This window comes from Fusarium venenatum, assembly GCF_020744135.1.
Source record: "Fusarium venenatum strain MPI-CAGE-CH-0201 chromosome Unknown EDB82scaffold_2, whole genome shotgun sequence".
In the NCBI taxonomy this organism is placed as follows: Eukaryota; Fungi; Ascomycota; class Sordariomycetes; order Hypocreales; family Nectriaceae; genus Fusarium; species Fusarium venenatum.
In genome coordinates this window covers 511,879-538,823 of record NW_027072130.1, presented here as the reverse complement: position 1 = coordinate 538,823, position 26,945 = coordinate 511,879, and the positions used below count along the sequence as shown (strand labels likewise).

Genomic DNA, 26,945 nt, shown 5'->3' with positions numbered 1-26,945 from the left:
CGGTCCTTTCGCAATTCGATCTTTTCAGATAGTATTTAATCCCCCCCGATCTCCATGTCCCTTCTTCATTTTCTAGGTCGGTACCTGAAAACGCATCTGCTCTCACTCATTTGTCATTACAGCAGGGTCTATCCATAGACCAGCATTCTACCATGTCGAGAACTACCCAGGAACCCCATCAACGTTGAGCCTATGGCATTGTCCCTTCCAGAAGAAACCTCCTTGCGGAAAAGCGCTCTTCTGTAAGTACATATTAAGCTATAATCTAGTACCAGACAAGATGGTTTTTTCTTTTTTTTCTTTTTCTTCTTTTTTACTTTGTATTACCATTGTGTGTAGAATCAGTATGGTAGTTAAAGGTTCGAATCTAGCAGTCAACCACTTTGCGATGTTACTGTATTTTAGAACTCAGCAATAGATATGAGATTAGCAAGTGGGCAGAAAGGATTACAGAAAGATAACTGTTTGTTGTCTTCGCCATGCGCTGCCATAACCAACCACTCGAACTTTGCTTCTGGGTCAGGCACGGAGCGCCTCCGAAAAGCCAGTGATTGGCCTGAAAACAAGACTTCAAGCGTCCGAACGCGAATGGTTAGACTACCTAACTCCCTCCCTATTGGTCCAATTTCTTTCAACGGTCTTAGCATATACTTTTGGCGCATAACAACATTGTAGTTTCATGTACGTCTTGTCATGCATGCAACAGAGACACCTAAGTGGCGCAAGGGTCCTTTTGGGTCTCGCACACTTTGCAATGTGTGTGGGTTGATATTTGTAAAACGACAAGCCAGGCATACAGCCCCCTGGTCAAACTGGACTTCAACTAGCCCCATACCAGTTTACAGCATTTCGAGTTTAAGTTGCCGGTGGCGATCTAGACCCTTTGGAAGACCAAGAATGGCGCGACACTGTCCCTTACGGCCTAGATTGCGAAAGAACGCTAATATTGGATGGCAGGATGCCAATTGTGGAATACCCCTCTTCTTTTTATCGATAAGCTGTAAATCCCAGAAATACTTGCCCATCTTTCTGATCGCCCCCCAACCCTTTTGCTCTTTACCATCGATCTTTGATACGGGGCGCGATGTCGACGATCAAAAATGTCCTGCCAATCGAAACCATTCGTGAGTACGAAACCGCGAGGTACGTCCGACCCAGAAGTGTATCTAGCGCAATTATTACCTACACAACTACTTATCATCATCGTACTCCAGATACGATGAGTTATTCCGCGCCACATGCCGCCCAATCGACAAGGTCACCAGCGCAGACCTCTTCGTGTGCCCCGATCCCATCCTCACAAGTCTTGCTCAGCTAGCGACGTACCGGACCTCAACAGAAAGATCGCTCATATCTTTATTCGACAAGAACGAACAATACATCATCGCCGAAGCGACTCCCACAACATCAATTATACCGAACCTTCCAACCGGTCGAGATGATGAAGCATTTTGGCTTTCCGGGACGCACATCCGACGCAGGGACGGGGTTTGCGATTATACGTTACGCCACATCGAAGCCACGTTGCACCAGACCAGTGATAGCGAGCTTCCTGCTGTTATTGTCCAAGATTTGGTCACTGATGCTCGTTTTTCCTCAAGCCCACACTGCAAGCCTGGTGGTCTCGCCAGGTTTTACGCTGCTGTGCCTATCCGATCGCCTCGTGGCATCAACATTGGAGTTTTTTGCGTTATCAATTCCAAACCAGGGTTCGATTGGAAGGAACAAGACACAAACGTCATGCGATCGTTGTCGCAAACCATCATGGACCATCTTGAGAGCAACTATGTCAAGAAGGTGTTGAAGCGTAATGTTCAGATGAGCCTCGGCCTTCGCAACTTTTCGACTGGAATGTTGCTCTCATCTCAAAGCAACTCAGATTCAGCCATGACCATAGACTGTAACAATCTAGGTCTCTCGAAAACAAACGAAACTGAAAATGAACTCCAGAAGCCCCAACCCACTCTCTGTGAGCCGATATTTGCCACAAGAACTCTTTATTCCGATAGTCTAGAGAACAACCATGAGGACCCTCCAACCACCACACCGTTCCTCAAGGCAGCCACCACCATTGCAGAATGTCTCAAAATTGATGCATGTGTATTTTTTAGGGGAGATTCCCGCGTCTTGAACGCCGTTGGTCCATCTGTAATTGAGGTCGACGATAAGGATTCGTCCAAAACATCGCCGTGCAGTCCCGTCATCTATTGTGGTGACGAGAATAAGCATGATTCAGCGATTCCATTATTACTTCCCTGCCAGGTGCTTGGTTCTTCATGTGTCGATAGCACCCAAGTGCCTGGTGAAAGTGCTTTATCTCAAATATTCCTCGTACAGCTATTTGAGCGATATCCAGAAGGCTGCGTGTTTGACTTTCAGGCGAATCAGATTCTCGTATCTAATCAGTCACCTACACAAGAAGACCATACTTGCCATTACACGAAGCAGTCAAACGATGAATTGGATAACCAAGAACCTAGGCACTCGAGACGCAGCTCAGATAACCACTATGACATGGATGAACTGATTCATGGAAAAACACAAATTCTCAAGGCTTTCCCCAACGCCCAAACTGTCGCATTTACTCCAATTTGGGATCCTCAGACAGGCACCTGGTCGATTGGCGGCTTCATGTGTTCAGAAACACCTCACTTTGAGTTTGACGAGGATAGTCAACTACCATTCTTACGGGCCATCGGGACTCTTGCTGCATCAGAAGCATTCCGCTTGGAAACCTTGGCGGCTGATAAAGCCAAATCGGATGTTCTCGGATCAATTTCGCATGAGCTTCGGTCTCCTCTCCACGGCATCACCCTAGGTCTGGAGCTATTGAACGATTCTGGCTTAGGTCTTGCACAGCGAAACATTGCTCACATGATCGAGACGTGCTGTCGAACTCTCTGCGAAACAACAGAACACCTACTGGACTTTTCTAAAGTAAATCAAACTGCGCAACCACAAAGCCCACTCAACAATCTTCAGCATCAGTCTGGTTCGAATGGGACCGGAGCAGGGGCATTGGCTCGCCCTGTCAGGCTCGACGTACTTGTTGAGGATGTAATAGAGAGCGTGTCTGCGGGCCACAACTACCAGTGTTTGTCGATGGCGGAAGCCTTTACCAACTCCAAGACCCAGAAGCATTCTGATATACGAGCTATCCGTCAATTGGATTCGATGCAGGCTACGGACGAGCTTAATCCCACAGGCAGTAGCGACAACCAGGGCCGGCTGGAGAAGCGGGACGTATCTGTCTTCTTTCTCTACGACACGGCTTGTTCGTGGTACTTTCATACGGTCGCGGGTTCCATACGTCGTATCGTCATGAACTTAGTTGGGAACTCTCTAAAATATACATCCCAAGGCACCATCACTGTGTCTCTCACTCAGAATCAATCTTTGGATCCCGCAAGTCAGGAACGACGAGTGACGCTGGTTGTTGAAGACACTGGACGAGGGATCACGGAGGAGTTTCTCAGAAATGGTGTTTTTAAACCTTTTTCACAAGAAAACGAACTGTCGACGGGCACGGGTTTGGGTCTTAGTTTCGTTCAAAAGCTTACAGCCCAACTTGGTGGTAACATCTCTATTACCAGTAAGCACAATGTAGGTACCAAAGTCACAGTGTCATTGCCGTTGACTATGCTGCCTGGTCACGAGCTGCCAGCAGAGAAAGCTGTCAAGGAACAAGGCACATGTCGCGGTTTGCGTGCTCGAGTGGTCAACACTGTCGAGCATGTCGGACATGCTTCTCCGATACTTTCAGCAGAGGATGCCTTGCTCGAAAGGTTGTGTCGCGACCATGTTGGGCTCAAACTGTGTACCGAATCTGATGCTGATGATCTGGCTCCCGATATCATCATCGTGACAAGCCCTACGATATACGATATTTGTTGCCCAGTCGCGCCATGGAGCGGTTTGCCAGTTATTGTCGTATGCTCCAATGCACTGGTAGCCCATAAGTATGAGTCAGCTTCCAAACTGGCTGGCCGAACAAGGTTACATGATTTCATTTCGCAACCGTAAGCTATCTTCTTCACACCGCATCGCTGTACCTGCTGATAACATTCCAGTTTAACTCCGTTAAAACTTGGCAAGGCTATATCTAGGGTTGTAGCGCTTTGGGCTGAAATACAGGACAGTCCTCACATGTCTGTTCCAATCCCGCTGCCCACTCCGTATACTCCTGAGACGTCTGCACCAACATCTCTACCAAGCCCGTCAGAAACAGCATCGTTAGGTAAACCAGTAACCCCCGGAGCAACGAGTAGCCCGTTTGGAACTCTTACTGTGGCCGAGGACTATTTTCCAATGTCTCGGTTTCTGCTAGTTGAAGATAACCCCATCAATCTGAAGATACTTACCTGTTTTATGAACAAGTTGAAGCAACCATATGAGACAGCAACCAACGGCGAGGAAGCTGTTATGTCTTACAAAGCGAGCCCAGGGCATTTCTCATGTGTTTTAATGGATATATCGATGCCAGTCATGGACGGACTTGAGGCAACTCGACAGATACGCGCCTTTGAGCGCTATAGCAATATCCCGCCAACTTTAGTGCTGGTTATCACTGGGTTGGGATCCCAAAGTACACGAGATGAAGCTACTCGTAGTGGAGTAGACTTTTTTATTACCAAGCCCGCCAAGCCAAAGGAGTTGAAGGAGGTCCTTCAAAAACACGGATTTGCTATCTAGTCCTTTTTTTTTTTTTTAATATCCCTCCGCAAAAATTCGGCCAGGCCTTTTCAGTTTAGTCAATTTACAGAATGACGTCTACAGTTACGGGACCTTGGTTCGGCGCCAACGGAACCTTCTATAGAAAATGGAGTTCCCCATGAACACTCTTCTTTGAAGCATACTGCCTTGGACATTGGTGATCCTTTGAAGTCGCTGAAAGTCTTGAAGGTCTCTTCACTTTCGAGAAGATCCGCGGGACGAGGAGGTACTTACAAACTTAGCCAACGGCAAAGAATACATCCTATAGCAATACTAGACAACATATCATTATAGTTCGTGTGGTGTTTAGTCCATGACGACCAGTCGACCTTCGGGTCAGAAAAGACCTTACGGCAAAAGTTGCAAAGGTTGGTTTAATCCATGCTGATTTCTTATTGTTAGATGGGAGTTGGACAAGTAAAAGAAAAGCTTTATATCATCAATCATCATTTTAAACGTGTTGAGAGCTCCTTACGAAGTAATCACCAATGCTTGTTTACCCCGCTTCTCCTCAGTGTATGTGCTGTCTGTCATTGGTTTCATCGGCATCACTTTTGATAAGATACATCCCAAAGAGAAAGTGAGGCTGACATGACGCACTGACTCTACACCTTGCCAAGCTGAACACCCCAGACCCTAGATGAGCATGTCGCGACCTTTCAGCTCTCAATTTGCGCCTATGTACCTCGTAAGGAGCTGAGGCCAAGGTATACTACGACCTGATTTTTAGTGAAGTGAAGATTGGGGTCCTCGAAGATGTGGAAGGCCTTTTAGAGATATGTGTATGACCCGCACGTGATACCCTCCACCTTGAACAATCTCGCCATCACCTCTCAGATCAGAAAGAGTCTTCATATATACATTGATGACTTGTCATATAAATTCTGTACATGTGAAACAAAGGAAGTTTTTATGCAGACAAAATGGATGTGTCGTCACCCATTGACAGAAGAATTGACCAGGATGTCACAGCTAGCGAGGCTCTCGAATAGCAAATTAATGTGACACTCACTACTGAAATTGCTCATGGCATGACTATTAAGCATTACTTCAGAGTTTGCGCAAACTATTGATATAAGCTTGTTTGATTCACCATATATATGGATAGGCAAGGTCCCTCTAGTCTATTCTTTCGTCCGTTTCTTTGCTATTGTCGCTCGCTAGTTATATCCACCATGCGTGTCGGCGCCTTTCGTTTATTGACTTCCAGCCTGGCAGTCTGGTCTGCGATAGGTAGCGTTTGCAAGCCGAGGTCGTCAGGTATGTAATTCTTCATCTTCGTTTGGGATTGATCTGACAAAATTACGGTACAGCTTCCATTCTTTCCTCTCTGTCAACGTCGGAAGGCTTCAGTTCCACGTTTGTTTCCGCATCAACATCAATCTTGACCCACGATGCCGCTACCACGACTGGAGCCGTCACTACTACCACAACTTTGGAGGAACTAGTCTTGACAGATACGAGTTCCACCACTGAAAGGGCTATTGTCGAATCAACAACATCGACTGAACCATCATCCACGATGACGGAAGTCTCATATTCCTCTACCACGACCACTAATGATCCAACATCTACGTCCATGTCGACGTCCGCAGCGACTACTTCGGAAGCACCAACGCCATCGTTCAGAGTCGTACCTTTCCGTCCCCCCTTTAATGGCCAACCCATTGTATCAAACCAAATAAATGGCCATCTGCTTTCCTTTCCTGCAACGGAGAGGCCGGAATACACAACTGGCATATTCACCATTGATCCTCGCAACGGCCATCTTCTGCTAGACAACACACTACCCATATGCGCATTTTTCGGCATTGACGCCAATGAAGCACGACTCAAAGTCTGTCCAGCTTCCCTGACACGGCAGGATGCAATGCTTACTTGTCAAGCGACGGACGACGCTGAGCTGGAATATACTGCCCCTTTTATTTACTGCAGAGAAGGCTCGGACTCCATCGAGTGTGTTGACGTTGGTGGTAACGTTGATTATATGGGCCCAGTCTGTTTTGAGGATACTGGTACTTGTGGTGTGCTTATGGGAGATTTCCGAGTGGATGGTGTGACGGCAATGTTAATTTCTTATGTATAAGCAGCTATTGCCTTTATTCCGTCTCATTTTGCTTTGACTGTTATTACAGGATCGAGAAGTCGACAACGTTAACAATAACTCTAAAGCACCTCCTTTATTTAGTCTTGTTGTGATTGATAGATTGTTTTTCTTTTTAATTATTCCCGGACTTGAAAGTTCTCAGCTCGCAATCCCACCAATGGAGTCCTGTAGAGCAGCTGTCAACTCGCGCTAATTCGGTCACTAAAAAGAATTATCGATTCCATCCAGGCATCGCTACCACTAGCGCAACAAATCTCATTTCCCAATTACAAGTTAAAAAAGGGTCTTAACAAGCAGAGCTGTCTTCCACAACTTTGTTTAATTTTCTTCCTCGGACCATTCCTATCCACGTCATTCGTTATTGAATCATGCATTTTAGCATTCTCCTTTCGTTGGCTGTGGGCCTTTCTGGTCTTGATATCGTTGCGGCGAGCGTTTGCAAGCCTAAGCCTTCTGGTTGGTTACAAAATCATAACATGACGGACTTTACTGACTAAAATACCTTAGAATCGGGGTCTTCATCCGCAGAATCGGTCTCAACATCAGGAACATCGAGCTTGATTTTTTCTTCAGCTTCTTCCACAATCTTCGCGAGCACCACGACCGAGGCAATTACTACCGAAGGCACGACTATTGCTGAACCCACAACTACCCTGGAGGCCACCGAGACCGAGACCGCCACTACCGAAGCGAGCAGCACCAAAACCATTGCGACATCTAGTATGATCTCAGGGTCTCTCGGGCTTCCCACCACCACTCAGATGACTGCCGTTCCATCAAGCACCGTTCTGCCATTATTCCGCGTATACGCTCAGGGCGGTCCAACAGACGACCTACCTCTTTTGGCTGACAGAAACGGATACGCTATTCTTCTCTACGACAACAGCCAAGGCCACTTTACCGATGCTTTCTTTGCCGTCGATCCCGTTACCCACTACCTCATGCTCGATAACGAACAGCCCATTTGCGGCTACTTCGGAGACAACAACGGGCTCGCCAACCTGGTGAGATGTGAGACCGGCCCAACTACAGAGGAAGTCAAGATCGAATGCCAGGTACCTAAAGCTACAGGGGAATCTCTAGCATGCAGTGTTGCTGCGTTGGTTTGTGACCCCAATTGTATGGCAAACGGCGAGACCTGGACTTCGATGTATACCGATACGTGGGGAGGAGACGTACGCTTCAGCGCAAATCTCGGATCTGATTCTGTGGATGGAAAGTCCAAGGTACCGTTGAGAATCGAGTTTCTTACATAGGTCAATATATGAGCATACCGACCTCGGAGGGTGACAGATTGAGTTAGTTACCTGCTATTGGAACGCGTGAATTGAGAGATTTCTTACTAGCTCAATTTAACCTTGTCAATCAAGCTTAATTGTGGTACGACGATGATATGTCATCAGATAAGATGTAACGGTCTGATAATCTCTGACATGCAATTTCGTCTAAACGAACTTACCCCTCAACCTTTTACGTGATAGTGCCTTGGCAGTCACATTTTGCAGTTCAACGGCCGACTTTTAAGTTCCAGTGGCAGGGTTAAACGAGAAAGGCTATGCGGTGACAGAAATATTGGCCTGGTCTAACCGCCGATGTTTCTGGCACCCTGATGAAAGGGTCTGATGCCAAGCCGTGCTATCAATCAGCTCTCCTTACCACGATGAGAAAAGATCACCGCGATAACCCATGCCTGAGTGGGAGGATTAGGAATAAGTGCCGTTCCGGTTCTACGGTTGAGGGGATTATTTGACATTTAAGAGTTGGCCAAGTTCCCCGAAGAAAATTTTGTCTCGTGAGACTTTGCCTGTTTTTGTTGTTCTCTGCCATCTGATATCACAACATGGCGCAAGAAACGAGTCGCGATGGCGATGCCGCCACAGAACAGGTTGAGAGGCCCAGGTCTGCCAACGAAGCTGTGAGAAAGCTATGGACTAAGAAAACTCTGGGTATTGCAATTGGCTGGTAAGATACCCCAATCCAAGCGTCAATCTGTACTAACAATTACCAGTCTTCTCCTCATGAACTTCTTCATGAACCTGACAGTCTACACCCAGAATGTCTACGAACCATATGCGACAAGCCACTTCAAAGCACATTCTCTACTGGCTACAGGATCTATTGTTGCTGGTATTATGAGAATTGTCTCATATCCGCTCTTGGCTAAGCTCGCAAACGTATGGGCGCTTCAAATTTCATGTTGAAGTATCGCTAATCTGTTCCTCTTAGCATTTTGGGCGACCTCTGGGTTTCGCAGGTGGTGCACTGGCAATGGCCATCGGTAATGCAATGTACGCAGGCTGTGGCGACGTGGGAACGTTCTTGGTATATTACTCACGTATCTTTTGTTATCAGCAGCTAACAGACATCAGGCTGGATCGATCTTCGACGTCCTCGGTGATTCGGCTTGGAACATTATGCAACAAATATTCATAGCCGACATTACTACATTGGTTAACAGAGGTATCCTCTTCACTCTCCCCGAATCCATTACCGCGATCCCGACTCTATATGGAGGAACATACTTGGGCGAGCATATGCTTCTCAACTCCTCTTGGAGATGGGGCTTTGGCATGTGGTCCATCATTCTGCCCGTCACTGCTATTCCCACAATTGGGATCATGATCTGGATGAACCGTCGAGCAAAGAAAGTGGGATTGTTCAGCGAAAAAGTATCCTTTATGCATGGTTCTGCTCCCGGCCCCGTGGGTAAAGTCAAGCATGTCGGATCTCAACTGGATCTTATTGGCGCCCTTCTTCTAGTCGCTGGTCTTGCGATGACATTGCTTCCGATGACTATCGCCGGCAGGAATAATACCGATCGTTGGAGTCGACCTTCTTCTATTGTCCTCATCATCATTGGTGTTCTCACCTTTGTCGCCTTCCTCGTCTGGGACGGCAAGTTCGCCGCCAACCCTATCATTCCCTACCGTACTATTCGCGAACACAACGTTGTCATTGCCTGCGCATCAGTAATCATTATCGCCATGTCCGACAGCATCTACCGGCCCTTCCTATCTAGCTTCCTCCAAGTTGCAGGGCATTACTCTCCTGGCGCCGCGACACGAGTAGATAATGCTCAGCGCGTGGCCTACAACGTCGGTGCGTTAGTAGCTGGTCTGTCTCTTAAGTTCATCAAGAACACTAAGCCTCTGATTATGCTTGGAGTTGTGTGCATCATCTTGGCTGCTGGACTTCCGATCTACCTCACCAATATTTCCGGCACACACATCGCCAGTGAAGCTGCTTTCATTACATCTAAGTCACTTCTTGGTGTTGGACGTGGTTTCACACAGGTACCGCTCCAAGTGTCTCTCCAAGCCGTACTTGAGAACGAACAAGTCGCCATTGCGACAGCCGTCTATCTTTCCTCTCTCGGCTTCGGCTCCAATCTCGGCGTCACCGTCAGCGGCGCCATCTGGAACTCTCTGCTCCCACGAAAGCTCATCGCCTACTTTGGCGAAGAAGAAGGTCGCAAGATTTTTGGATCAATTGTTGTCGCACGTGGATACGAAGCTGGCACTGCTGATAGAGACGCTATTGATACTTGCTACCGACAGACACAGCAGACTCTTGCCATCGGATCTGTTTGCGTGTCTGGTCTACTTCTGTTGATGCTTTATCTTGTTCACAATGTCAAGCTTGGAGAAGAAGATAAGAAGAGAGCTGCAAAGGCTGATGAAGAGCTTGCTTGGGCTATCAAGCAGAAGGAGACTGAGGGAGGACCTGTTGATATCGAGGCAGGAAATAAGCACTAGGTTTCGCTTATTCATATGGCACGGTCTAGAAAACAAACACAATGATGGAGATGTAAAATAAATTGGAAGGAGAAACGATGACGACATCGTTTGGTAGAGCAGTTCAATAGCATGCTTGTAACTGAGAAGTTGATGTTGAGCCCTATGGTTTCGCTGACCTAAATACTAGCTTTCAATGACTTGTTGATGTGTAAGTAATGGATTTGATTACAGTTGGACATATATATAACGTTGCCGCATATTAAGCTTTGTAGTTCCCGGTTATCTGGTACAGTTGTCCGTTGGCCTCCCAAGTTCCAGTCAGGTACCCGCTTCTCATGCACTGTTGAATGATGTTCCTATATATGTTAGATATAAGCATAGCAAATAAGGAAAAGCAACATACTCAGTGGCATCCTAACATGTATGAGTTAGTAGAGTTTATTATAATCAAAAGTCAATTTTTATAGATGACTTACCCAACAATCCTTAAATCCAGGCTTTGAAGCAGTATTTTGGCGTTTTAGCACAACATTAAGCGTCGTGGAAATGAATCCTGCGGTTCGTGAAGCATATGTTGTGCAGGGCTGCTGGAGCGCGCAGTCGGAATTACTACACATTTTCTCACGAGCTTCCCAGTACGCCTGCTGATGCTTATCACTAATACCACCAGACTGCTTAGAGCCAATACAGTCTGCTGCTAAAGCACCATTGGCAAAAAGAACGAGCGCAGAGAGGTTGATGAGCTTCATGGTCATAAAATGAGGTTGAAATAAAGTATTTGGCTGGCGTGGCTAGAAATATAAGCACTTGCGGGATATTAAACTGCCTTTATAGTTTTTTACTCCGTGTCTTTTTTGATGGGATAGGAAGGACATTTTATCTTGATGTCGGCCGCCTCACCGCAGGTTGAAAGTTTTGTCGGCCGCTTATTACATATTAAAGGTTATGTCGGCCGCTAATTGCGGGTATGATGATAGGTTGCAGGGTCTAGAAATATGCCGAAGTGGTTCTAGAATAGCGGTTTGGATCCATTGACTAACTACTTCTTGAATTAGTTGCGTTGTATTTATTCGGTTAATCTGCTGGTTAGTACTTCAGCCTCACCAGTACTTGTCATCAGGGCAATTTGTTGTCTAGATAAAAGTACTGATTACGCCGCATCGTCCTGCAGCCCACAGTGAATATTGTTTTCGTATTCATTACCAAGACAATGACAAAGCAACAACCCCGGAACAGCAGACAGATGAGCTTCCCGATACTGTCTAGTTATCTGTTACACTACGTTCAGCCGCTCAATTAATTGTAATGTGTACGAAGTGGAGAATGCAAAGCAAAAGTCAGTAGAAAATTAACTATAAAGTCAGCTAGGCGTTTTTCGCTGTCCGTTCAAACATCTGAATACTACATTTTAATCTCAAATTCTTCTTGCTCGCCCCAACTTATTCAATATGCAGATTTTCAACCTTGCTGCGGTTTCACTTTTCATTGGCAGCTCTTTCGCTGCAGACTGCTTTGGAACACCAGGTATCGGCAACAAATTCATAGAGGGATACTGGGATGCTCGCCAAAAAATGTGCAGTAACACAGAGTGCGCCTACCAGCAAGCGTGTACTGTTCGGACATCGAAGAAATACACAGCTATTGGTAGCGCTACCCTACAGATCGAAATCAAGCGTAAGAATACTGCTGGAAAAGCGGGATTTAAAGATTGCTGGGTATGTTTGCACTAAGAACTTGATATTACAGGGAAAGTGACTAATTAAAACCTGATAGGATGCTACTGAGTATGTATGCAGATTCTTCTCAAGATCTATCTAACATTTATAGGAATATCATCGTCCAGTGTGTGAGGGAGAATGATCTGTACAGTGGGTCTTGGCAGGCTAATGGACAATTGTACCAAATCAATGGGTGGTACGATTAAATAAGTTGTGGAAATGCAGATGAGCGACCAGGGAGGGGACAAAGTATAGATTCCAAAAGCTGTAACTCCGCCAAAAGGAAACATTATCACTTCCTCTGCATCTGAATTTTGGGAAGCCAGACAGACGATGACATATAGCATCTAAACACGCACTATGCCTCTCTATCCGTTTCTTTGAGCTCAAGAGGTGGTCTATCTCGTCGCCCAGTCTAACCTTCCCCAATACAATGGAGGAGCTATGACAAGATGATTTCTTTTGCAACACCCTCGTTTCCCGCACCCAAATCTTGGAGAGAACCTTTTTTACCCCGTTGTACAAAGCCATTACTCTAACAAATATATTATAACTTTCACCAACAATTCAGGGCGAAGGCTGGTTGAGTCATATGCCTGTATACAGTGGCGGATTCTGCCTTGCTTTTGCTGCATCTGAAGTGAAGATAAAAGGAAGATTATGAAATTGCAGAGCGGAAGTCGGGAGAAACAAAATGACTGGAGCGGCGTTCCTAACCAAGTTGTACCCCAATATATACAAGTTGTACGTAAACTTGCATTTTACTAGCGAGGGATATTAAATGGATAGGTAAAATACCATAGAGCAAAAATGGATTATAACGAAATATCACCGTAGCACGACTGCATATACAAATTCGACATGCTTAAATTACAAACTGTATATGATTTGTAAATAGAGTGACTACCACATGATCATACCGCCCATCTTTTCCGAGAGGCCTTCCACTCCAACCTTGAGGAAGTGCTCATCTTGATCAATCTGCTCACGAATAGGTCCATCTCGAAGCTCCGTAACATCCCAGTTTGCCCACACAAATCTCCCGTGGAGAAAACGGGCCTCGGGACTAGCAGCCCAGACAGCAAAATGGCCAGGAAGGTTCTCTACAGTAGGCTTTTGTCAGTCCAACAAACATGTCTGCACTTAAGCGAATCCTTGCTTACCATCGTCAAAAACAAGATCCTTAATAGCATCGCCGCCGAGCGCTTTGGACGATTCGGTCAGAACACCACCGGGGTGGAAGCTTACAACTTGCATATCAGTAGGATCGGTATCCTTGGCAATTTGCTGCAACAGAAGCGTGCTTGCATTCTTGGTCAAGCCATATGTAGGACGCTCTGGTCCCATGGTAGTCCACATATAGGCTGCACAGGTTGAGATGTTGACAAGAAACTGAGTAGAATTGTGGTTAGCATCATCTAGGTGGCTTTATGTAGTGATATTCACCTTGGCTTTTCCCTCTAACTTCTGCTTATAAAAGCGTTCAGTCATATGGAGGGTGCTTCGGACGTTTGATTCAAAGTCTCCCCAGACTTTGGTTAGACCTCCACTCAGAATTGGTTCAATTGCTCCATAGGCAGCGGCATTCAGCACAAGGACATCTACGAAAATGCCATCGGTCTGGAGCGAACTCCATAGCGCTTCAGTAGAGTTAAGGTCGGCTATATCGCAGACCCTCCCTTCCACAAGAGATTGCCACTCTAACTCATCGTTCTCACGTTGGAGTTTAGCGGCTGCTTCGCTGACGACATCGGGACGTCGCCCAAGAATGATGACACGGGCAGCACCAGCTGAGGCGAATCCCCGGGCGATGGCATAGCCGATTCCACTGTTGCCTCCGGTAATAACGACTGTCTTGCCCACCTTTCTAAGAGATGGACCCGATGGGTCGATAGCCGCATAGGGCTTTTTGTGGTAGTTTTTCAAAGTTGGAAGGCTCATTTTACAAGAGAACTGACAGGCGACTTGTTTTCTAAACTTGGGTCAGAATGTATTTTAATTCAAGATCTAGTATAAGCGAAGAGTGCGTTTTATATCTATGCTGATATATAATCTATTGAACTTCTTTATTCATCGAAGATGAGCAATTGCAGTTGATTACCAAGCTCTGGTTATTAAAAGAGCATAATTCGGCCGCAAATACTTATGTAAAGTATGCCCCAATTAGTAAGAAGTGCCCTATGAGCTAGTAGGAATTGGCCCCTCGTATTGTTGAAGACAGCATACCGTAAGCTGACATCCACCAGTTGAACTAACAGACACCCGTTACGGCTGCAACTGAAATCCGACAAATCAGCTTTACAAGCTCGTATCCTTGTGGTATTGCCAAGAGCGAGGTGATTAACATAACATAGATATTACTATAGGTAATAAATCCTAGAGTGAAGCAGCGCGTTCCTGTTGAATTGGCAAGGTAAATACGAGTAGTCTATCGCTATTGGTAGAAAAGAATACCCCATAAGCCACATTTTCGTAACTCACCTCTGACAGGCAGATTCGAGCTGGAAATCCTGATTGGCAGAACCTGACAGATCAAGGATCAATAATCAATTATCCCTTAGGCGCACCCTTCAGTCCAGAAATTTCCAAGCCTCAATCAGTTGAGACTTCGGATGGGTGAGCCATGGATTTCAACCGCCTGTTTGCTGTCTGGCTTCGATCTGTGTGACTCTGAAATTGTAGATTGAAGACATCTTCCAACCTTGTCCCAAATACCAAGTAGACAATCCTACCTTGCCAATTATCACTAGACTAAGTGTTATCACAATGGCGTCAACATAGGCCCGGACACCGTTCAACTATTACCGTGAATAGCTGGTCAATAACAACAGAGCTGAAAGCAGTCACGTTTTTTGAGAGCCCAAGTTGTCTGAGCCAAACTGAATGTAATTTCAATTGTGCATGTCATACGCCCAAAAAGGTGCAAGTGCGGTTTGTGATCCGACGTCACTCAGTCGGTAATTGGAAACATTATTAGAAGTAGAATGGCAGGAAAGACTTCGGAGCAATTTGCTCGAAATTTAAGGTGAGGTAATCTAGGCCAGTGGGCGTTTTCTAATTTGTCATATTCTATGCGTTGAATCCCTTCATCACCTACCTCTCAAGTATGAAACCTCTACCCAGGACTTGCTAGCGGCGCAGCTTTTCAGCTTCCAGAACGGCGTCCACCAAAATCTGTGGCTTCTCCAAAGGTATGGCTTCACCACAATCAGGCACGACATGGTGCACTCTCGGTCCCGTGAAGAATTTTGCCGTAGAAGATCCGTTCGTGGCTGGGAACACTACAGCTTGATCTGGATCAAGAGTCACAGATGGAACCGTGATGGGAGGTTGCTGGTCAAGTAAATAGGCAAGATCTGAATATTGTGGATCACCAGGCGCATAGAGTAGCCGATTACGATAGAAGTTGGTAGCAATATCAACATAATCGGCGTTCTGAAGTGATACAGTTGCAACGTCCAGCTGGGGTTCGGTAAAATTCCACTGTGGGCTGTTTTTGCTCCAAAGGGTGCGGGCCCATCCTTTGACGTCGCTGGCTAGAGAGCTGTAGCCCTGTGGAGTGAGGAAGACATAGAAATACCATCTAGTGGCGAGAGAGTCCGGCGGGGTTACGGTCCACGCGTTCCGGCGACTCTGGATGAGGTATGAATTGGCTGCGACCATACCAGAACATCGATTCGGCCAAAGAGCGGCTGCTGCGTTCACAGCCACTGTTCCCCAGTCGTAACCTACGAAAGTGGCTTTATCGATGTCTAACCCGTCCATCAAATCGATGATGTCTTTTCCCAATGCAGCCTGTTCGGCGCTTCGCGGCGTGGTCGGTGAGAGGAAAGTAGTGGTTCCGAAGCCTCGTAGCGATGGCACAACCACCCGATAGCCCTCTTCCACAAGGCTAGGAACAACTTTTACATATGAATCAATCGAGTAGGGGAAGCCATGGATGAGGATTGCGACAGGAGCAGTCTTGTTGTTTGGGGCAGAGTCAAAATACTCGATGGAAAGTGAAGATGTGTTAACATGATTAACAGGGGAGAGTTTAGGGAGTTTTGAAGAGTTTGATGAAGTAGAAAAGCCCAGACAAGCGGATGTGAGACTCAAGAGAGTCACCACGCTCATTGCACTCAGAGGGTTCGTGGGCATCAACATTATGTCAAGATGATGGAAGGTTGTTTCCAGAATATTGCCTGAAGCACAGTACCTTCGAGGTTGTCCGCAGGCAAAGTTATATATTCCGTTGTCTCATGACCGGCCTGTCTCCCTGGGAAATATGGAACCACTTGCATTGTTTACAACCTCTTTACTGATATATTAGCATATACGAATTAGGGGAGACAATTGGTCGTTATCTTGTTAAGCTTCTTACTAATAGAGCCAGGAAAACTGAACACGCAAGGATGAGATTGCAATCTGCGTGTAAGCACTAGATTAACTTATTACTACTCTATATACTCTACTAATCTGTATATTGGACGGTATATTACTAATGATCCAAGTGATATCGTGATAAGGCACAACAGGGCCAACGTCTCTTCTGCCAGTACTTTGTCGTGAGCTTTGGATGTCTCCTTTGGGTCTACGATATTCTGTAGGCATTTACGAGCTAGAGATGATGATTGGCTCGCCAAGCTGAGGCTGTGAAATTGTTGATTAGTATATATCCACAAGGGTGAAGCATTTCGTGCGGTCTGACAGCCGAAACGTCAGTACCCCGAACCGGTAAAAGATCATCACTCTCATGATTTTTGTCGATGTCAATATTGTGAAGTAGATCAATTCCTCGTGGAGACCGAAGCCTTGATTGAAGTCGTGCTTTATCATATAACACGAAAAGTAAGCCGATATTTGAACTTCATCTAAAGCAGTAACCTTCCTGATCCTATTCCTTCGCAAATACTTCCTCATTCTTCCCTCAATTCACCCTTTTTGTTCACGATGAGAGGACTCAGTGTTCTCATTCTAGCCACCATAGCTTATTCACCTCCATCTGCAGCCAAGCGCGTCTTCTACAATGCAGGCAATCTTGAAGGCTGGGGCTATATTCTCAAGGAAAACAAGGGCACTGTCGAGCTTGACAAAGACATCGCAAACAACGGCAACACCTCGATCAAGATGACTCAGACTTATACCCCCGGTTATCAAGGCCGCTATCACTCTGAGGTCCACCATAATAACCGGGGATATAAACGCAATGACGAATTCTTCTACGGCTTCTCATTTCGACTGATGGAGGACTGGGACTTTCAAAACCAGTCTTACAATTTGGCCCAATTCATTGCTAATCATGAAGGGGCTGGTCACGGTAATGATGACTGGAAGCCATCGTCGCTGTTCTGGCTTGAGGAGGATTAGCTAGCATCAAGACTCGTAGCTGGCCCCTTCTGGCAACCTAACTGTAATCGGCAAATTGACGAATTTCGAGGACTCGCCAAGATCACCGCTGGTGAATGGCACCGAGTCGCGATCCACGCCTTATGGCGGAATGACACGACCGGGTTCTATAGAATGTGGGTAGATGGTACACAAGTCCTGCATCAGAAAAATCGAAAGACGACCTTGGATGATGTGAGTATATATCAGCTCCATGTCGGCCTATATGAAAATGGATGGCATGACAACGAGGCCATATTGGGAAACCAAACTTATCGTGAAGTTTGGTATGACGATATTGTCATTGGAACGGAATTCAGGGATATTCATGTTGACAAAACTTAAATTGTTCGCGAACTCGATGGAAAACAGTAAAACAATCAATATGGCAATTGTGCAAATGATGCCCGATTTAAGCCGCAATCTCGAGGTTTGACTCCGTAGATGCGGAATAGGGGGAGAAGCATTTTCAAGGGACCTTCATGGCCGTACTCAAGTCGGAAAAGCTAGTCTCATTCTGTTTCACAGGGGAGCTAGAATAATTTCTTTCATAGTTTACAAGAAGTCCTCTTCCTATTCATAAGTACATAGAGAGCTCATCAGTGAGCAAAATGGAACTGCTTAGAACTACGTTTTTTGCCATTTAGTTTGTATCCAGCGGCTCACAAAGTCATCCGATATACTACTAGCTCGTCAACTTGGAGTGATGGCTGTGCATACATGCAAAAAGGGACGTTATACACGTAAGAGATGTAAGCACAAGCCTAAGTCTTTCATAAAACCTTATTACCAGAAATACGAGCATGTCTCTCTCATTTGTGGATTCAAGGCGGCCTTTCCGTAGTGTAAGCACTAAGGATAGACCGGTCCGCACAAATTCCCGGTTGAGAAGGTAGGTAACTACGATCAAACCGGTTTTATGGTCGGCCTCAGTTTTGTCAGTCGAAAAAGGTAGATAGCTGTAAAAAATACTACGTGGGAATCAAGAGCAAGTTGTTGTCAAGTAGGCCGTCCCTATTTTGGTCAGTGTAGTTCAATTGGCTATCTAAACTGCAAGCTAATGCCACCTCGCCACTGTAAAGAGAAACAGCAACCTCTCACACTGAGAAGCAGTAGAGTGCCGTCTTAAGTCTAATCTTCTTTAGACCTTTGACTCAATCAGATTCAAGGCGCTCAGAGAAGCGCAGTCATGAGAGGTTGAGTAAGCCGTCTGGTGCTCCATTGTCTGCTTTCATGCAGAAGTAATTCATGACCATCTTTCCAGTCCCTAAAATAAACAAAAGACGTGTATAGATAGTTGAATATTGGTTCGGGCATGATGCAACCGCTACGGAGGTTGACATTCACTTGTACCTATCGTCAGCCTCGCCTCCAAAGTTGGAGCCTCATTTATGAGATAGAGATTACGACATCACAATGGGTAAAGGTTATGAACCAAATTGTAAAGTGTATGACTAGCAGCCCTCAAATTTTTATGAGGCTTAAACACAATCAGTAATCAATGGCCTCTAAATCAGAGAGCTAGCTACTCTCTCCAGCTGTACCTGAATTTAGTTTCTATCTGGTACCATAATAAAAACCACCCTAAATCATATAACTCAGTCGACAGGCTCAACGAGTTGCTTATCATTCTGAACAATGTACGTCGCAAGCTCACTGCTCAAGAAACCACCTCTGTTTCGTGCGGAGTGGGGTACTCCTGCCGGGATGAAGAATACTTCTCCTTCATTTACCGTAACTGGCGCCTGACCATCCACCTCATACTCCAGAGCACCCCTCAGAACATAGATGACTTCTTCACCATGATGCTTGTGCTTTGGAGCAAACGCACCGGGGTCAAAATCCACACGGACTTGGAATGCTTCGAGTCCCGGTTCGCTGATGTTGTGGCGTTGGAGATCAGTTCTTCTGACCTGAGGCGAGAGACTTTGCGCGGATGATGACGAGGTGATAGCACCAAGTATGAACGTGGCTAGGAGGGCCTTGAGCATGGTAGATGATGTTCAGGGGTTGTATTATTACTGAGACATATGACAGCGATGAATAATGAAATAAAACTTAAAGTCTAGATGCTATCAGGGTGATTGACTGTCTATTTGTATGATCGCAAACACCAATTCGGCGCTGACCTGCCACGTTTTGATTTGGAATCAGGTCTGGACCGATTACCTTAGTATCAGACAACAAAACAATAAATCCCACCTTTTCAAGGAGGTTCTGTACTCCACTTGCTATTCTGTTATGCATAGGATCCTTAATTTGACATTTGAACTTGAACAGTCTTTGCAAACTCTCATACGAGCTGGCGACTCTGGGTGAATCAATAGCCATGCAGCTTCTGAGATTGGGTAGAGCCGATGCATTGCCCAGTCTGGTTCAACCAAATGCAGAAATTCGACAACTTTTAGCTTGCTGCAGCTTGCTTCAAGTGGCACAATTATGTAGGAAAACAAAAGAAGAAGAAACTTGGTTTCGCTGAAATTCCGAATGCTGCCCAAAGCATCTTGTGCCAAGGCTTTGACCACTTGCGTCACTACTAAGAAGCCGGAAATGGCGTCCTTCGCAAAGAAGCAATTTTGAGGCTGTATAACAAACTTCACATAGTCCTTGGCATAATTGGCGATCGTGGTGGTGAAGATCCTTTACCTACAGCACTCGGTGTAACTAATACCTTTCTAATGATAGCCATGCCTACTACTCGAAGAATATCTGGGTTCGGTTCACCCGAGCTTGATAATATAAGTGCTAAAGTTGCGAAATCTTTGTAATTTGTAAATGACATATATCTATCTACCTTTGGAGTAGCACTAACTAACGGTCATTCTATAGAATAAATACAAAAGCACTATTCGCGAGTGCATGAATAGCTCTGGGCATCAGAAGGATTTCCCTTTCCGTCATACCTGGTGAGAAACGGATACCGGCACACTTTGCGAGTAAACTGCTGCTGGGTGGTAGGAGGTGTCTTAGCATGAAGCTGCTCTGGCGCCTTTCCGTTCTCAACCCAGTTGACCAAAGATTCGAATGGGTCGATTAGCGCAGCTCCGTGAGTGTTGGCGAACCCACAGTGATCTACACCTGGGACAAGGAAGAGGCGTAAAAAGCCATCAATTTTGTAAGACTGGCCGGGTACCGCGAACAGAGACTTGACCTCGTTGACGTATCGAATGCTACCTTGAGGATATATCAACTGGTCTTCTAACCCGTGCCACATAAGAAGCTTTCCTCCTGCTTGTTCAAAAGGCCGCAGATCAGGATTAGAGCAGTCCATGATATGAGAGAACTCATCGCGAGATTCGATGAACAAGGACTCGAACGTCTCGGAATCGAGCACCGAGGTATCAAAAGACGGATCAGCTTTCACGAAATACCGAGCCCAGCCGTCGGCTACAAAGAAAGGCGCAGCGGTCAAGGTACCATTGGCTTCTTTTGTGTTTGCCAGGGCGTCGAGGGATGCTCCTTGGAGCATTCCATACCAAAGCTTCTTGCCTTCGGAAGAGACTGGGCCTGATAATATGTGGTTCACAACGTTGGCGGCCTCTTGAGAAACAATGATGGAGCTCTCACCACATTGTACATTTTGGCCAACGAGCGTCGAAGGATTGAAATGACAATTGAAAGGGTTTGTTATAACGCCATCTTTGATTCCATCTTGCCCATCACAAGCGCTGATAGAAGCATTCCTGAACGCTTGTCTCTCACAAGCTGAGAGGTAATGGCCACTTTCCTTCATGACAACTTGTGGCCAGAGCTCAGCAATAACGTATCGGGTCCAGTAAATCGCAGGAGCACCAGATAGAATGCCGTCAAAGTCTTTCGGATATTGTTGTGCTGCAGCTATACCCTGCCTCCCACCAGTAGAGCAACCGTTGAAATAGGCGTGCTTTGCCGGCTTATGGTAGAAAGATTGAGCCACTGCCTTGCCGACGACGGCCATGTCATGAACTGAACGACTGGCAAAGTTTGCCAGCAAGTCAATGTTTACGGTCCTGTCTGGCTTCAAAGCCCAAGGTGATGGGTCCAAAGGAGTTCCAGTGAGTCCTGCGTCAGTTGATGAGACAGCATACCCCTGGGAAGCTGGGAGCGCAAGATCTGGGGCTCCTAATCCAGCAGCCCAGGCACCACCACCAACAGCGATAAATCGCGAGTTCCATCCTTCTAGCGGTAGCCAAGTCTGAACATGAACAACATCATTCTCCCCTTCGTGAGATAACGTAACATTGACCTCGCATATTTTAAGATTTTGAACATCTTGGAGGAGATTTGGAGGAACAGCAGTGAAGGACCTATCGCGATAGACTCGCCTGCTAATGGATCTGACAATGGCGCCTGGGATGTGTGGCGCTGTAATGTTCAGACAGTTTAGTTTGGAACTGGGAGCAGCGTCAACGAAGACACCTTGAAGGTCAGAAAAGGCGAAAGCAAATAAAAGAAGATTGATAGCCATGATAGTAATATCGAGTAAGGATACTGATCAGTATATGAATCGAATGGCGGAAATCGTGAGGGCATACAAGGGTTTTGCAGATTAAGACTTCGTTAACAAAACGTTGCTTTTGTTGGATATCGGACTTGACGGTTGTCAGATATATATAATTAACAAGGGATCATTCCAGCCATAGACCTACATAAAGCACTCAAACCGATAACTCAGCTCGTGGGCTACCAGGAATCTTCTTTTCGCAGCCGTAATAACTGAATCTCTTTCTTACACAGCCCCAAAGCTGTCAGTCACCAATCAAAACTGTTTGCTCGTATGATGACAAATGACGATAAAGAATATACCCATTTTGCACGTTATTCGGTGCTTTGCCACACATGTCAGAATTTATTCACCGTATCGCTGATCCTCATTTGAGGTGCTTCAATTGACAATTCCAAGCAACATTTCCAATTTCATTTTGGTAGTGCTTAAGATTTTTACATTGCAATTCGCAAAGCCTTGAGATTAAAAATTCACCCTATAGGCAGTAGAAAACCTCATGAATACACCCAACGACCCTAGCCTTACATTTGTCTGATATCTCTACGATGTCTCTTTTAGATATTAAATATAGTTTGTGCCAAGTAGCTATGATCTTTTCTACAGTCAGCAATCCTGCATGCCTTTTGCCACCATGTGCTTTCATAGGTAACAATGCGAGCAATGGGTAGTCCATTCTCGCTCAGTGCCCGACGTAGATACAAACCTTGCGGAGGGTCACTTTCGCTTGCCCTTTCTGCATCACTAATCCAAACCCACCTACCACCCTCTTCCTTTTCTCGTTCCTCCATCACCACGGTTCCCAGTTCACCCTGAGCGAGGAACTGCGGATCCCAGGCGCCTTCCTGCCATTTGATCCTTTGCACAATATATAGCGCATCCATCCGAACATCATGAATCCTGCAAAGGCGAGCGACTGCTAGAAGAGGCAACGTTATTCCCTCACCCAGGATGATATGACGAGGCAGCCCACGCTGGACTTCTTTTTTCAGCCACTCGACACAATCGTCCAATATACCTATGAACCTAGACCCAAAACTGTCATAGAATAGATCGCTCAAGTCGAGGCAACAGGCAAGTTGGATTTGTATTAAGTCACAGTGTATCTTTAGGAGATGCAGACGATGCGCATGCTCACTGACTAGGTCGTCTTCCAGATAGGCTTTGATGGCCTGTTTCCACAACTCAGCTTGGCTGCGTAGAATCTGGCCTTGATGCTCGAAAGATGCAGCGAGAACTGGGTTTTTTGACAAAGCAACGCCATGAGCTTGACCTATGTAGGCCATGGCGGCGCTGTTGAAGAATCTCCATCGTGCAAGGATCGTCGTGGGCAAATCCACGCCCAAGGTTGGGGGCTCTATAGCCGCGGCGGTCTTCATAGACATGAACGTGGGCCACGGAGATGTAAATTTTCGCGAATATTGACTCATTAAACAGAAACACGTAAAAGTATGCTGAATTGAGACAAGCTCCTCAACAGAGCCAGCATCAAGCTTAGCCTGCGTAGGGCTGGTATGATTCTCACGCAAAAGATTTGTAACGGTCCTCAACATGGTATCCACTGACTTGTAGTTTCATTGCAGTATCTCATACAAGGCCATCAGAATAGTAGTGATGAGCATTGTCCGTACAGGAACGCGTGCTGGGTCTACCCGGAGACGATCCCGCAGGCTTGAAACGCCCTTCATATAATGCTTAAGTGAAGCAGCGTGGTTACTATTCTTGATGGTCGTGAAACCCCAAGGTCTGAGCGACAAGGGTCTTGCATGGACGATGTGCTGCTTCGTTCCACGAGCGTCATCCGCAATGGCCAAAGTCAAAGCGCCAAGGGCCAAGACTAATTGACGAATTGAGCCATCTTGGTGCGCGCCAACGAGAATTGACCCCTGGCAAAAGTCCATGTAGAAGCTTCCGGAAAGTTCTGGAGCAATCTGGTAACGGAATGCATCCAGATATGGAACGCTCTGGCTGGTGAGGCCTGGGATGACTGGTGGAGCGAGTGGTGGGTGGCTTCCGCGTGAGGTTTGGACGGGTGTCCATAGAACAGTAGAGTATCCAGCGACCGATAGGGCTGTTTCGTAACCGTCGCAGACAAAGTCGCCATGGGCACAACGATCGCAGATAGGCTTACCCTCGTCACACTTGACGCGCCGTTTCTTGCAAGTTAGGCAACCACTGCGAACCTTGGGCTTGCTAGTGCGGCAGTGTTGTCGGGTGGATGGCAAGTTACTTGCTCTTGGCACCAATTGCACAGGAGCTGACGAGGGGCCAATATGAAGAGGAAGATTTGCCAAAGCCGCACTACTATCAGTGCGAGAAGATGGGTCAAGACTAGCGGCCATTGCAGGCATACTGGAGAGGATAGAGAGCGAAAGAGTCGAGATACCGCGCCCTGTGAAGATTTTAATAACCTCAATGAAATCTTGTGGTAGATATGGCAGCTTCATAGAACGCATTTCTCTGTTGTGGACAAGTCGAATTCTGGACCAGCCCCCATGATAGGCGGCAAGTTCCGTTGAATTCTTGGCGGTGCCATAGATATGTGGACAACAGATAACGAGGGAGGAGCCTCTTGAATGTTTCGTATCTAATAATTAGATTTAGCACTAATGTAGGTATTGGTGTCACATTGATGGGCAAGAAACAAGCCACTGTGTCAACCCCACAAGCCCCGCGATACATTGGAGCAGGACATGCATAAGTATTCGACCAATTGACAGCCTCTGCTCGTAACCCCACATGGACTACGGAGCAAGTCTCAACCCGATCAGCAACCCGCACCCCAATATGGGTTTAGGCCTGCTAAACTCAACCGGACTTCCAAAGCTAGAACGATTAAGATGCTGGGGACCACCACTACCTTTGTCCTACCGACGCATGGTACGTTAACTGCTTATCTCACTGTTACTTTAACCTAAGGCCTGAGGGAAACGATCTATGCATGGGTGTAACCTTCGTCTAGCACCAAGGGTCGGGGGTCCAAACTCGACTCATAGCACTTGTCCAGTATCATAACAAAACTATGAAGATGCAGAAGATGTAGAGTCAAGCGATAACAGATCTCGAGATTAGCTTTGAATCACTACCATCATCCTAAAAGTATCCAATAATAGTCTTCAAGTGTTTTCATCATTGTCACAAGTAGAACCATCAGCTACTACGAACTGACGGCTTCTCCAAGCTATCTCGACCTAGCCACAAGAGTTCAGGACGACCGTTGTGTCCACATGTATCTAGAAGCGCCTTATTCATGGTGACTTGATCCAAATCAATGTCTGCCATCACCATCCCTTCTTCAGTCGCTGGCAGATCTTGCGTGAGTTGACGCCCGTCGGGTGCAAATATCTTTGCGTTCCCACCTCCCGGCACATTGAACACTGTAGCTTGCTTTGTCCTCATCTGTTCGATTGATGGCTCAGTGATCACAGTTGTAGAATGTAAGGTGTAACACTGAGCTTGAATGGAATATACTCGAGAGATTGATGCCACAGCTGCGATAGATCAGACAAGTCTTGTACATATGTCGAGTTGAGACATACCTTCATCCGACATGGAATATGGCTCTGGACCGCCCGAGTGAGTAGGCACGCAAGGCCATGCTGCACAATGAATGTCTTCACCTTGTGAAAACGTGCTGAAATTCAACAATGGGTTAAAATGCTCCTGATGTATGTCAGCCACAGTAAAGAGAGGCTGCTTAATATACGTACTCCGCAAGATAGCTGTCCAACTCTGCCCACTGTAGTCGAGGCAACGTTATTAAGAGATTGTCCATGACCATCGCCAAACATGGTCCTTTCGATATGAAACGGCTTCAGTTTTCTTCTGGTCATCAGAAGCTCGCCGTTGCTATCAATAGTGCATTGAGCGATGTAGACCGAGCCGCCACACAGTTCCGAGAATCCAACACAAACCACAATATTGTTCTGTGCTGCGCAAGATTTGATCGCTTGCATCTCCTCTGAGTCGACTCTCAGAGAATTCTTAATGTAGTTGACAGACATTTCCAAATCCATAAGGCGGGCCCTAATGTTGTCTGTTAATTTGGAGTACACTGTACGCAAGTTGATTCCTCACCAAATCCAGGTTGGATATCCTGGGAGCCAAAGCTCAGGAAACGCAACGATCTGTGCTCCATTGGAAGCAGCCTCATTGATCAATTTGCAAGTCTTCTCGACTGTCTTCGCAAGGTCAAACCAGACTGGCTCGGCCTGGACGACGGCTGCTTTCATGATTCGTTTGAGTCTGGGCCTTGGCTAACGTTGTTGTCGTAATTCTTTGAATGGACAACGTGAAGCCTTTGGATGATTGAGAAGCGCTGAGAGGAAGCCTGATATTTAACGTTTTGCCTTTCTCTTAGGTGTATAGACAGAATACGAGCGGATATAGTCGATTGGTAGAATTTCGAAGTAATCGTCTGTGGTAGCCGGGTTCTGACATAAGACTAGATAGTACGCTACTACAAGTTGCCACTAGCACCTCGAGTAACGTCAGTGAGGCATAAGCGGTAAGTATCCTAGTACATAATAAGTCTTAACGTATACTGAGACATGTCTACCGTATTAAAAACTTGAGTCGATGATATTCCTTACATCGGCGGTTCGTGTTATGGTGATTTACCTGCGGTGACTAGGACTTCATTAACGAGTGACCACAGAGTAATATGCTTAAATATTGGGAATACTGTGTTTTCTTAATTGTTCAAGGATTCTTTTTCTTTTCTTCTTCCTACTCTTTTTCGTAGAAAGTTACCACCGTCAGATAGACTAGCAAGACATTTTCCATCTCAGCAACTAATAGCCCAAAGGTCTAGGGTGGCT

General features: G+C 46.2%; 12 protein-coding genes across 12 annotated transcripts; 6 read left to right on the top strand and 6 right to left on the bottom strand.

The window, feature by feature from the left end:
• The first annotated feature begins 987 nt into the window (after positions 1-987).
• EDB82DRAFT_121299 (uncharacterized protein) lies at positions 988-4,877 on the top strand. Its single transcript, XM_025732924.2, has 3 exons — positions 988-1,143; positions 1,215-4,019; positions 4,071-4,877. The coding sequence occupies exons 1-3, from the start codon at positions 1,085-1,087 to the stop codon at positions 4,690-4,692; spliced, it is 3,486 nt and encodes a 1,161-aa protein (XP_025583882.1). The 5' UTR covers positions 988-1,084; the 3' UTR covers positions 4,693-4,877.
• A 1,139-nt stretch (positions 4,878-6,016) lies between these two features.
• On the top strand, positions 6,017-6,578 carry EDB82DRAFT_553583 (uncharacterized protein; the record flags this gene model as incomplete). Its single annotated transcript, XM_025732923.2, has 1 exon — positions 6,017-6,578. A coding segment is annotated over one exon (562 nt), but the record flags the coding sequence as incomplete, so codon positions are not given.
• Positions 6,579-7,188: 610 nt separating this feature from the next.
• EDB82DRAFT_534958 (uncharacterized protein) lies at positions 7,189-8,228 on the top strand (the record flags this gene model as incomplete). Its single annotated transcript, XM_025732922.2, has 2 exons — positions 7,189-7,276; positions 7,328-8,228. 2 exons carry the CDS (start codon positions 7,189-7,191, stop codon positions 8,074-8,076), a joined length of 837 nt encoding a protein of 278 aa, XP_025583880.1. The 3' UTR covers positions 8,077-8,228.
• A 322-nt stretch (positions 8,229-8,550) lies between these two features.
• On the top strand, positions 8,551-10,688 carry EDB82DRAFT_121278 (major facilitator superfamily domain-containing protein). The gene is made up of 4 exons (XM_025732921.2): positions 8,551-8,782; positions 8,829-8,994; positions 9,047-9,142; positions 9,190-10,688. The coding sequence occupies exons 1-4, from the start codon at positions 8,661-8,663 to the stop codon at positions 10,573-10,575; spliced, it is 1,770 nt and encodes a 589-aa protein (XP_025583879.1). The 5' UTR covers positions 8,551-8,660; the 3' UTR covers positions 10,576-10,688.
• Positions 10,689-10,808: 120 nt separating this feature from the next.
• Positions 10,809-11,306, bottom strand: EDB82DRAFT_534956 (uncharacterized protein; the record flags this gene model as incomplete). The annotated part of the gene is made up of 3 exons (XM_025732919.2): positions 10,809-10,913; positions 10,961-10,971; positions 11,034-11,306. 3 exons carry the CDS (start codon positions 11,304-11,306, stop codon positions 10,817-10,819), a joined length of 381 nt encoding a protein of 126 aa, XP_025583878.1. The 3' UTR covers positions 10,809-10,816.
• Positions 11,307-11,990: 684 nt separating this feature from the next.
• On the top strand, positions 11,991-12,689 carry EDB82DRAFT_494444 (uncharacterized protein). Its single transcript, XM_025732918.2, has 3 exons — positions 11,991-12,272; positions 12,331-12,341; positions 12,385-12,689. Exons 1-3 carry the CDS (start codon positions 12,006-12,008, stop codon positions 12,479-12,481), a joined length of 375 nt encoding a protein of 124 aa, XP_025583877.1. The 5' UTR covers positions 11,991-12,005; the 3' UTR covers positions 12,482-12,689.
• Positions 12,690-13,178: 489 nt separating this feature from the next.
• EDB82DRAFT_544645 (uncharacterized protein) lies at positions 13,179-14,216 on the bottom strand (the record flags this gene model as incomplete). Its single annotated transcript, XM_065609418.1, has 3 exons — positions 13,179-13,378; positions 13,439-13,701; positions 13,741-14,216. The coding sequence occupies 3 exons, from the start codon at positions 14,214-14,216 to the stop codon at positions 13,179-13,181; spliced, it is 939 nt and encodes a 312-aa protein (XP_065464439.1).
• Positions 14,217-15,404: 1,188 nt separating this feature from the next.
• EDB82DRAFT_553579 (Alpha/Beta hydrolase protein) lies at positions 15,405-16,421 on the bottom strand (the record flags this gene model as incomplete). Its single annotated transcript, XM_025732916.1, has 1 exon — positions 15,405-16,421. One exon carries the CDS (start codon positions 16,419-16,421, stop codon positions 15,405-15,407), a length of 1,017 nt encoding a protein of 338 aa, XP_025583875.1.
• A 786-nt stretch (positions 16,422-17,207) lies between these two features.
• EDB82DRAFT_565961 (polysaccharide lyase-domain-containing protein) lies at positions 17,208-17,987 on the top strand (the record flags this gene model as incomplete). The annotated part of the gene is made up of 2 exons (XM_025732915.2): positions 17,208-17,602; positions 17,636-17,987. 2 exons carry the CDS (start codon positions 17,208-17,210, stop codon positions 17,985-17,987), a joined length of 747 nt encoding a protein of 248 aa, XP_025583874.2.
• A 1,253-nt stretch (positions 17,988-19,240) lies between these two features.
• EDB82DRAFT_565960 (tannase and feruloyl esterase-domain-containing protein) lies at positions 19,241-22,089 on the bottom strand (the record flags this gene model as incomplete). Its single annotated transcript, XM_025732913.2, has 3 exons — positions 19,241-19,624; positions 20,293-20,296; positions 20,489-22,089. The coding sequence occupies 3 exons, from the start codon at positions 22,087-22,089 to the stop codon at positions 19,241-19,243; spliced, it is 1,989 nt and encodes a 662-aa protein (XP_025583872.2).
• A 593-nt stretch (positions 22,090-22,682) lies between these two features.
• Positions 22,683-24,467, bottom strand: EDB82DRAFT_544641 (uncharacterized protein; the record flags this gene model as incomplete). Its single annotated transcript, XM_065609417.1, has 3 exons — positions 22,683-23,143; positions 23,264-23,670; positions 23,719-24,467. The coding sequence occupies 3 exons, from the start codon at positions 24,465-24,467 to the stop codon at positions 22,683-22,685; spliced, it is 1,617 nt and encodes a 538-aa protein (XP_065464438.1).
• An 808-nt stretch (positions 24,468-25,275) lies between these two features.
• Positions 25,276-26,414, bottom strand: EDB82DRAFT_553564 (carbon-nitrogen hydrolase; the record flags this gene model as incomplete). The annotated part of the gene is made up of 4 exons (XM_065609615.1): positions 26,203-26,414; positions 25,832-26,151; positions 25,665-25,745; positions 25,276-25,616 (listed from the first exon to the last, which is right to left on the bottom strand). The coding sequence occupies exons 1-4, from the start codon at positions 26,355-26,357 to the stop codon at positions 25,276-25,278; spliced, it is 897 nt and encodes a 298-aa protein (XP_065464437.1). The 5' UTR covers positions 26,358-26,414.
• Positions 26,415-26,945: the final 531 nt, after the last annotated feature.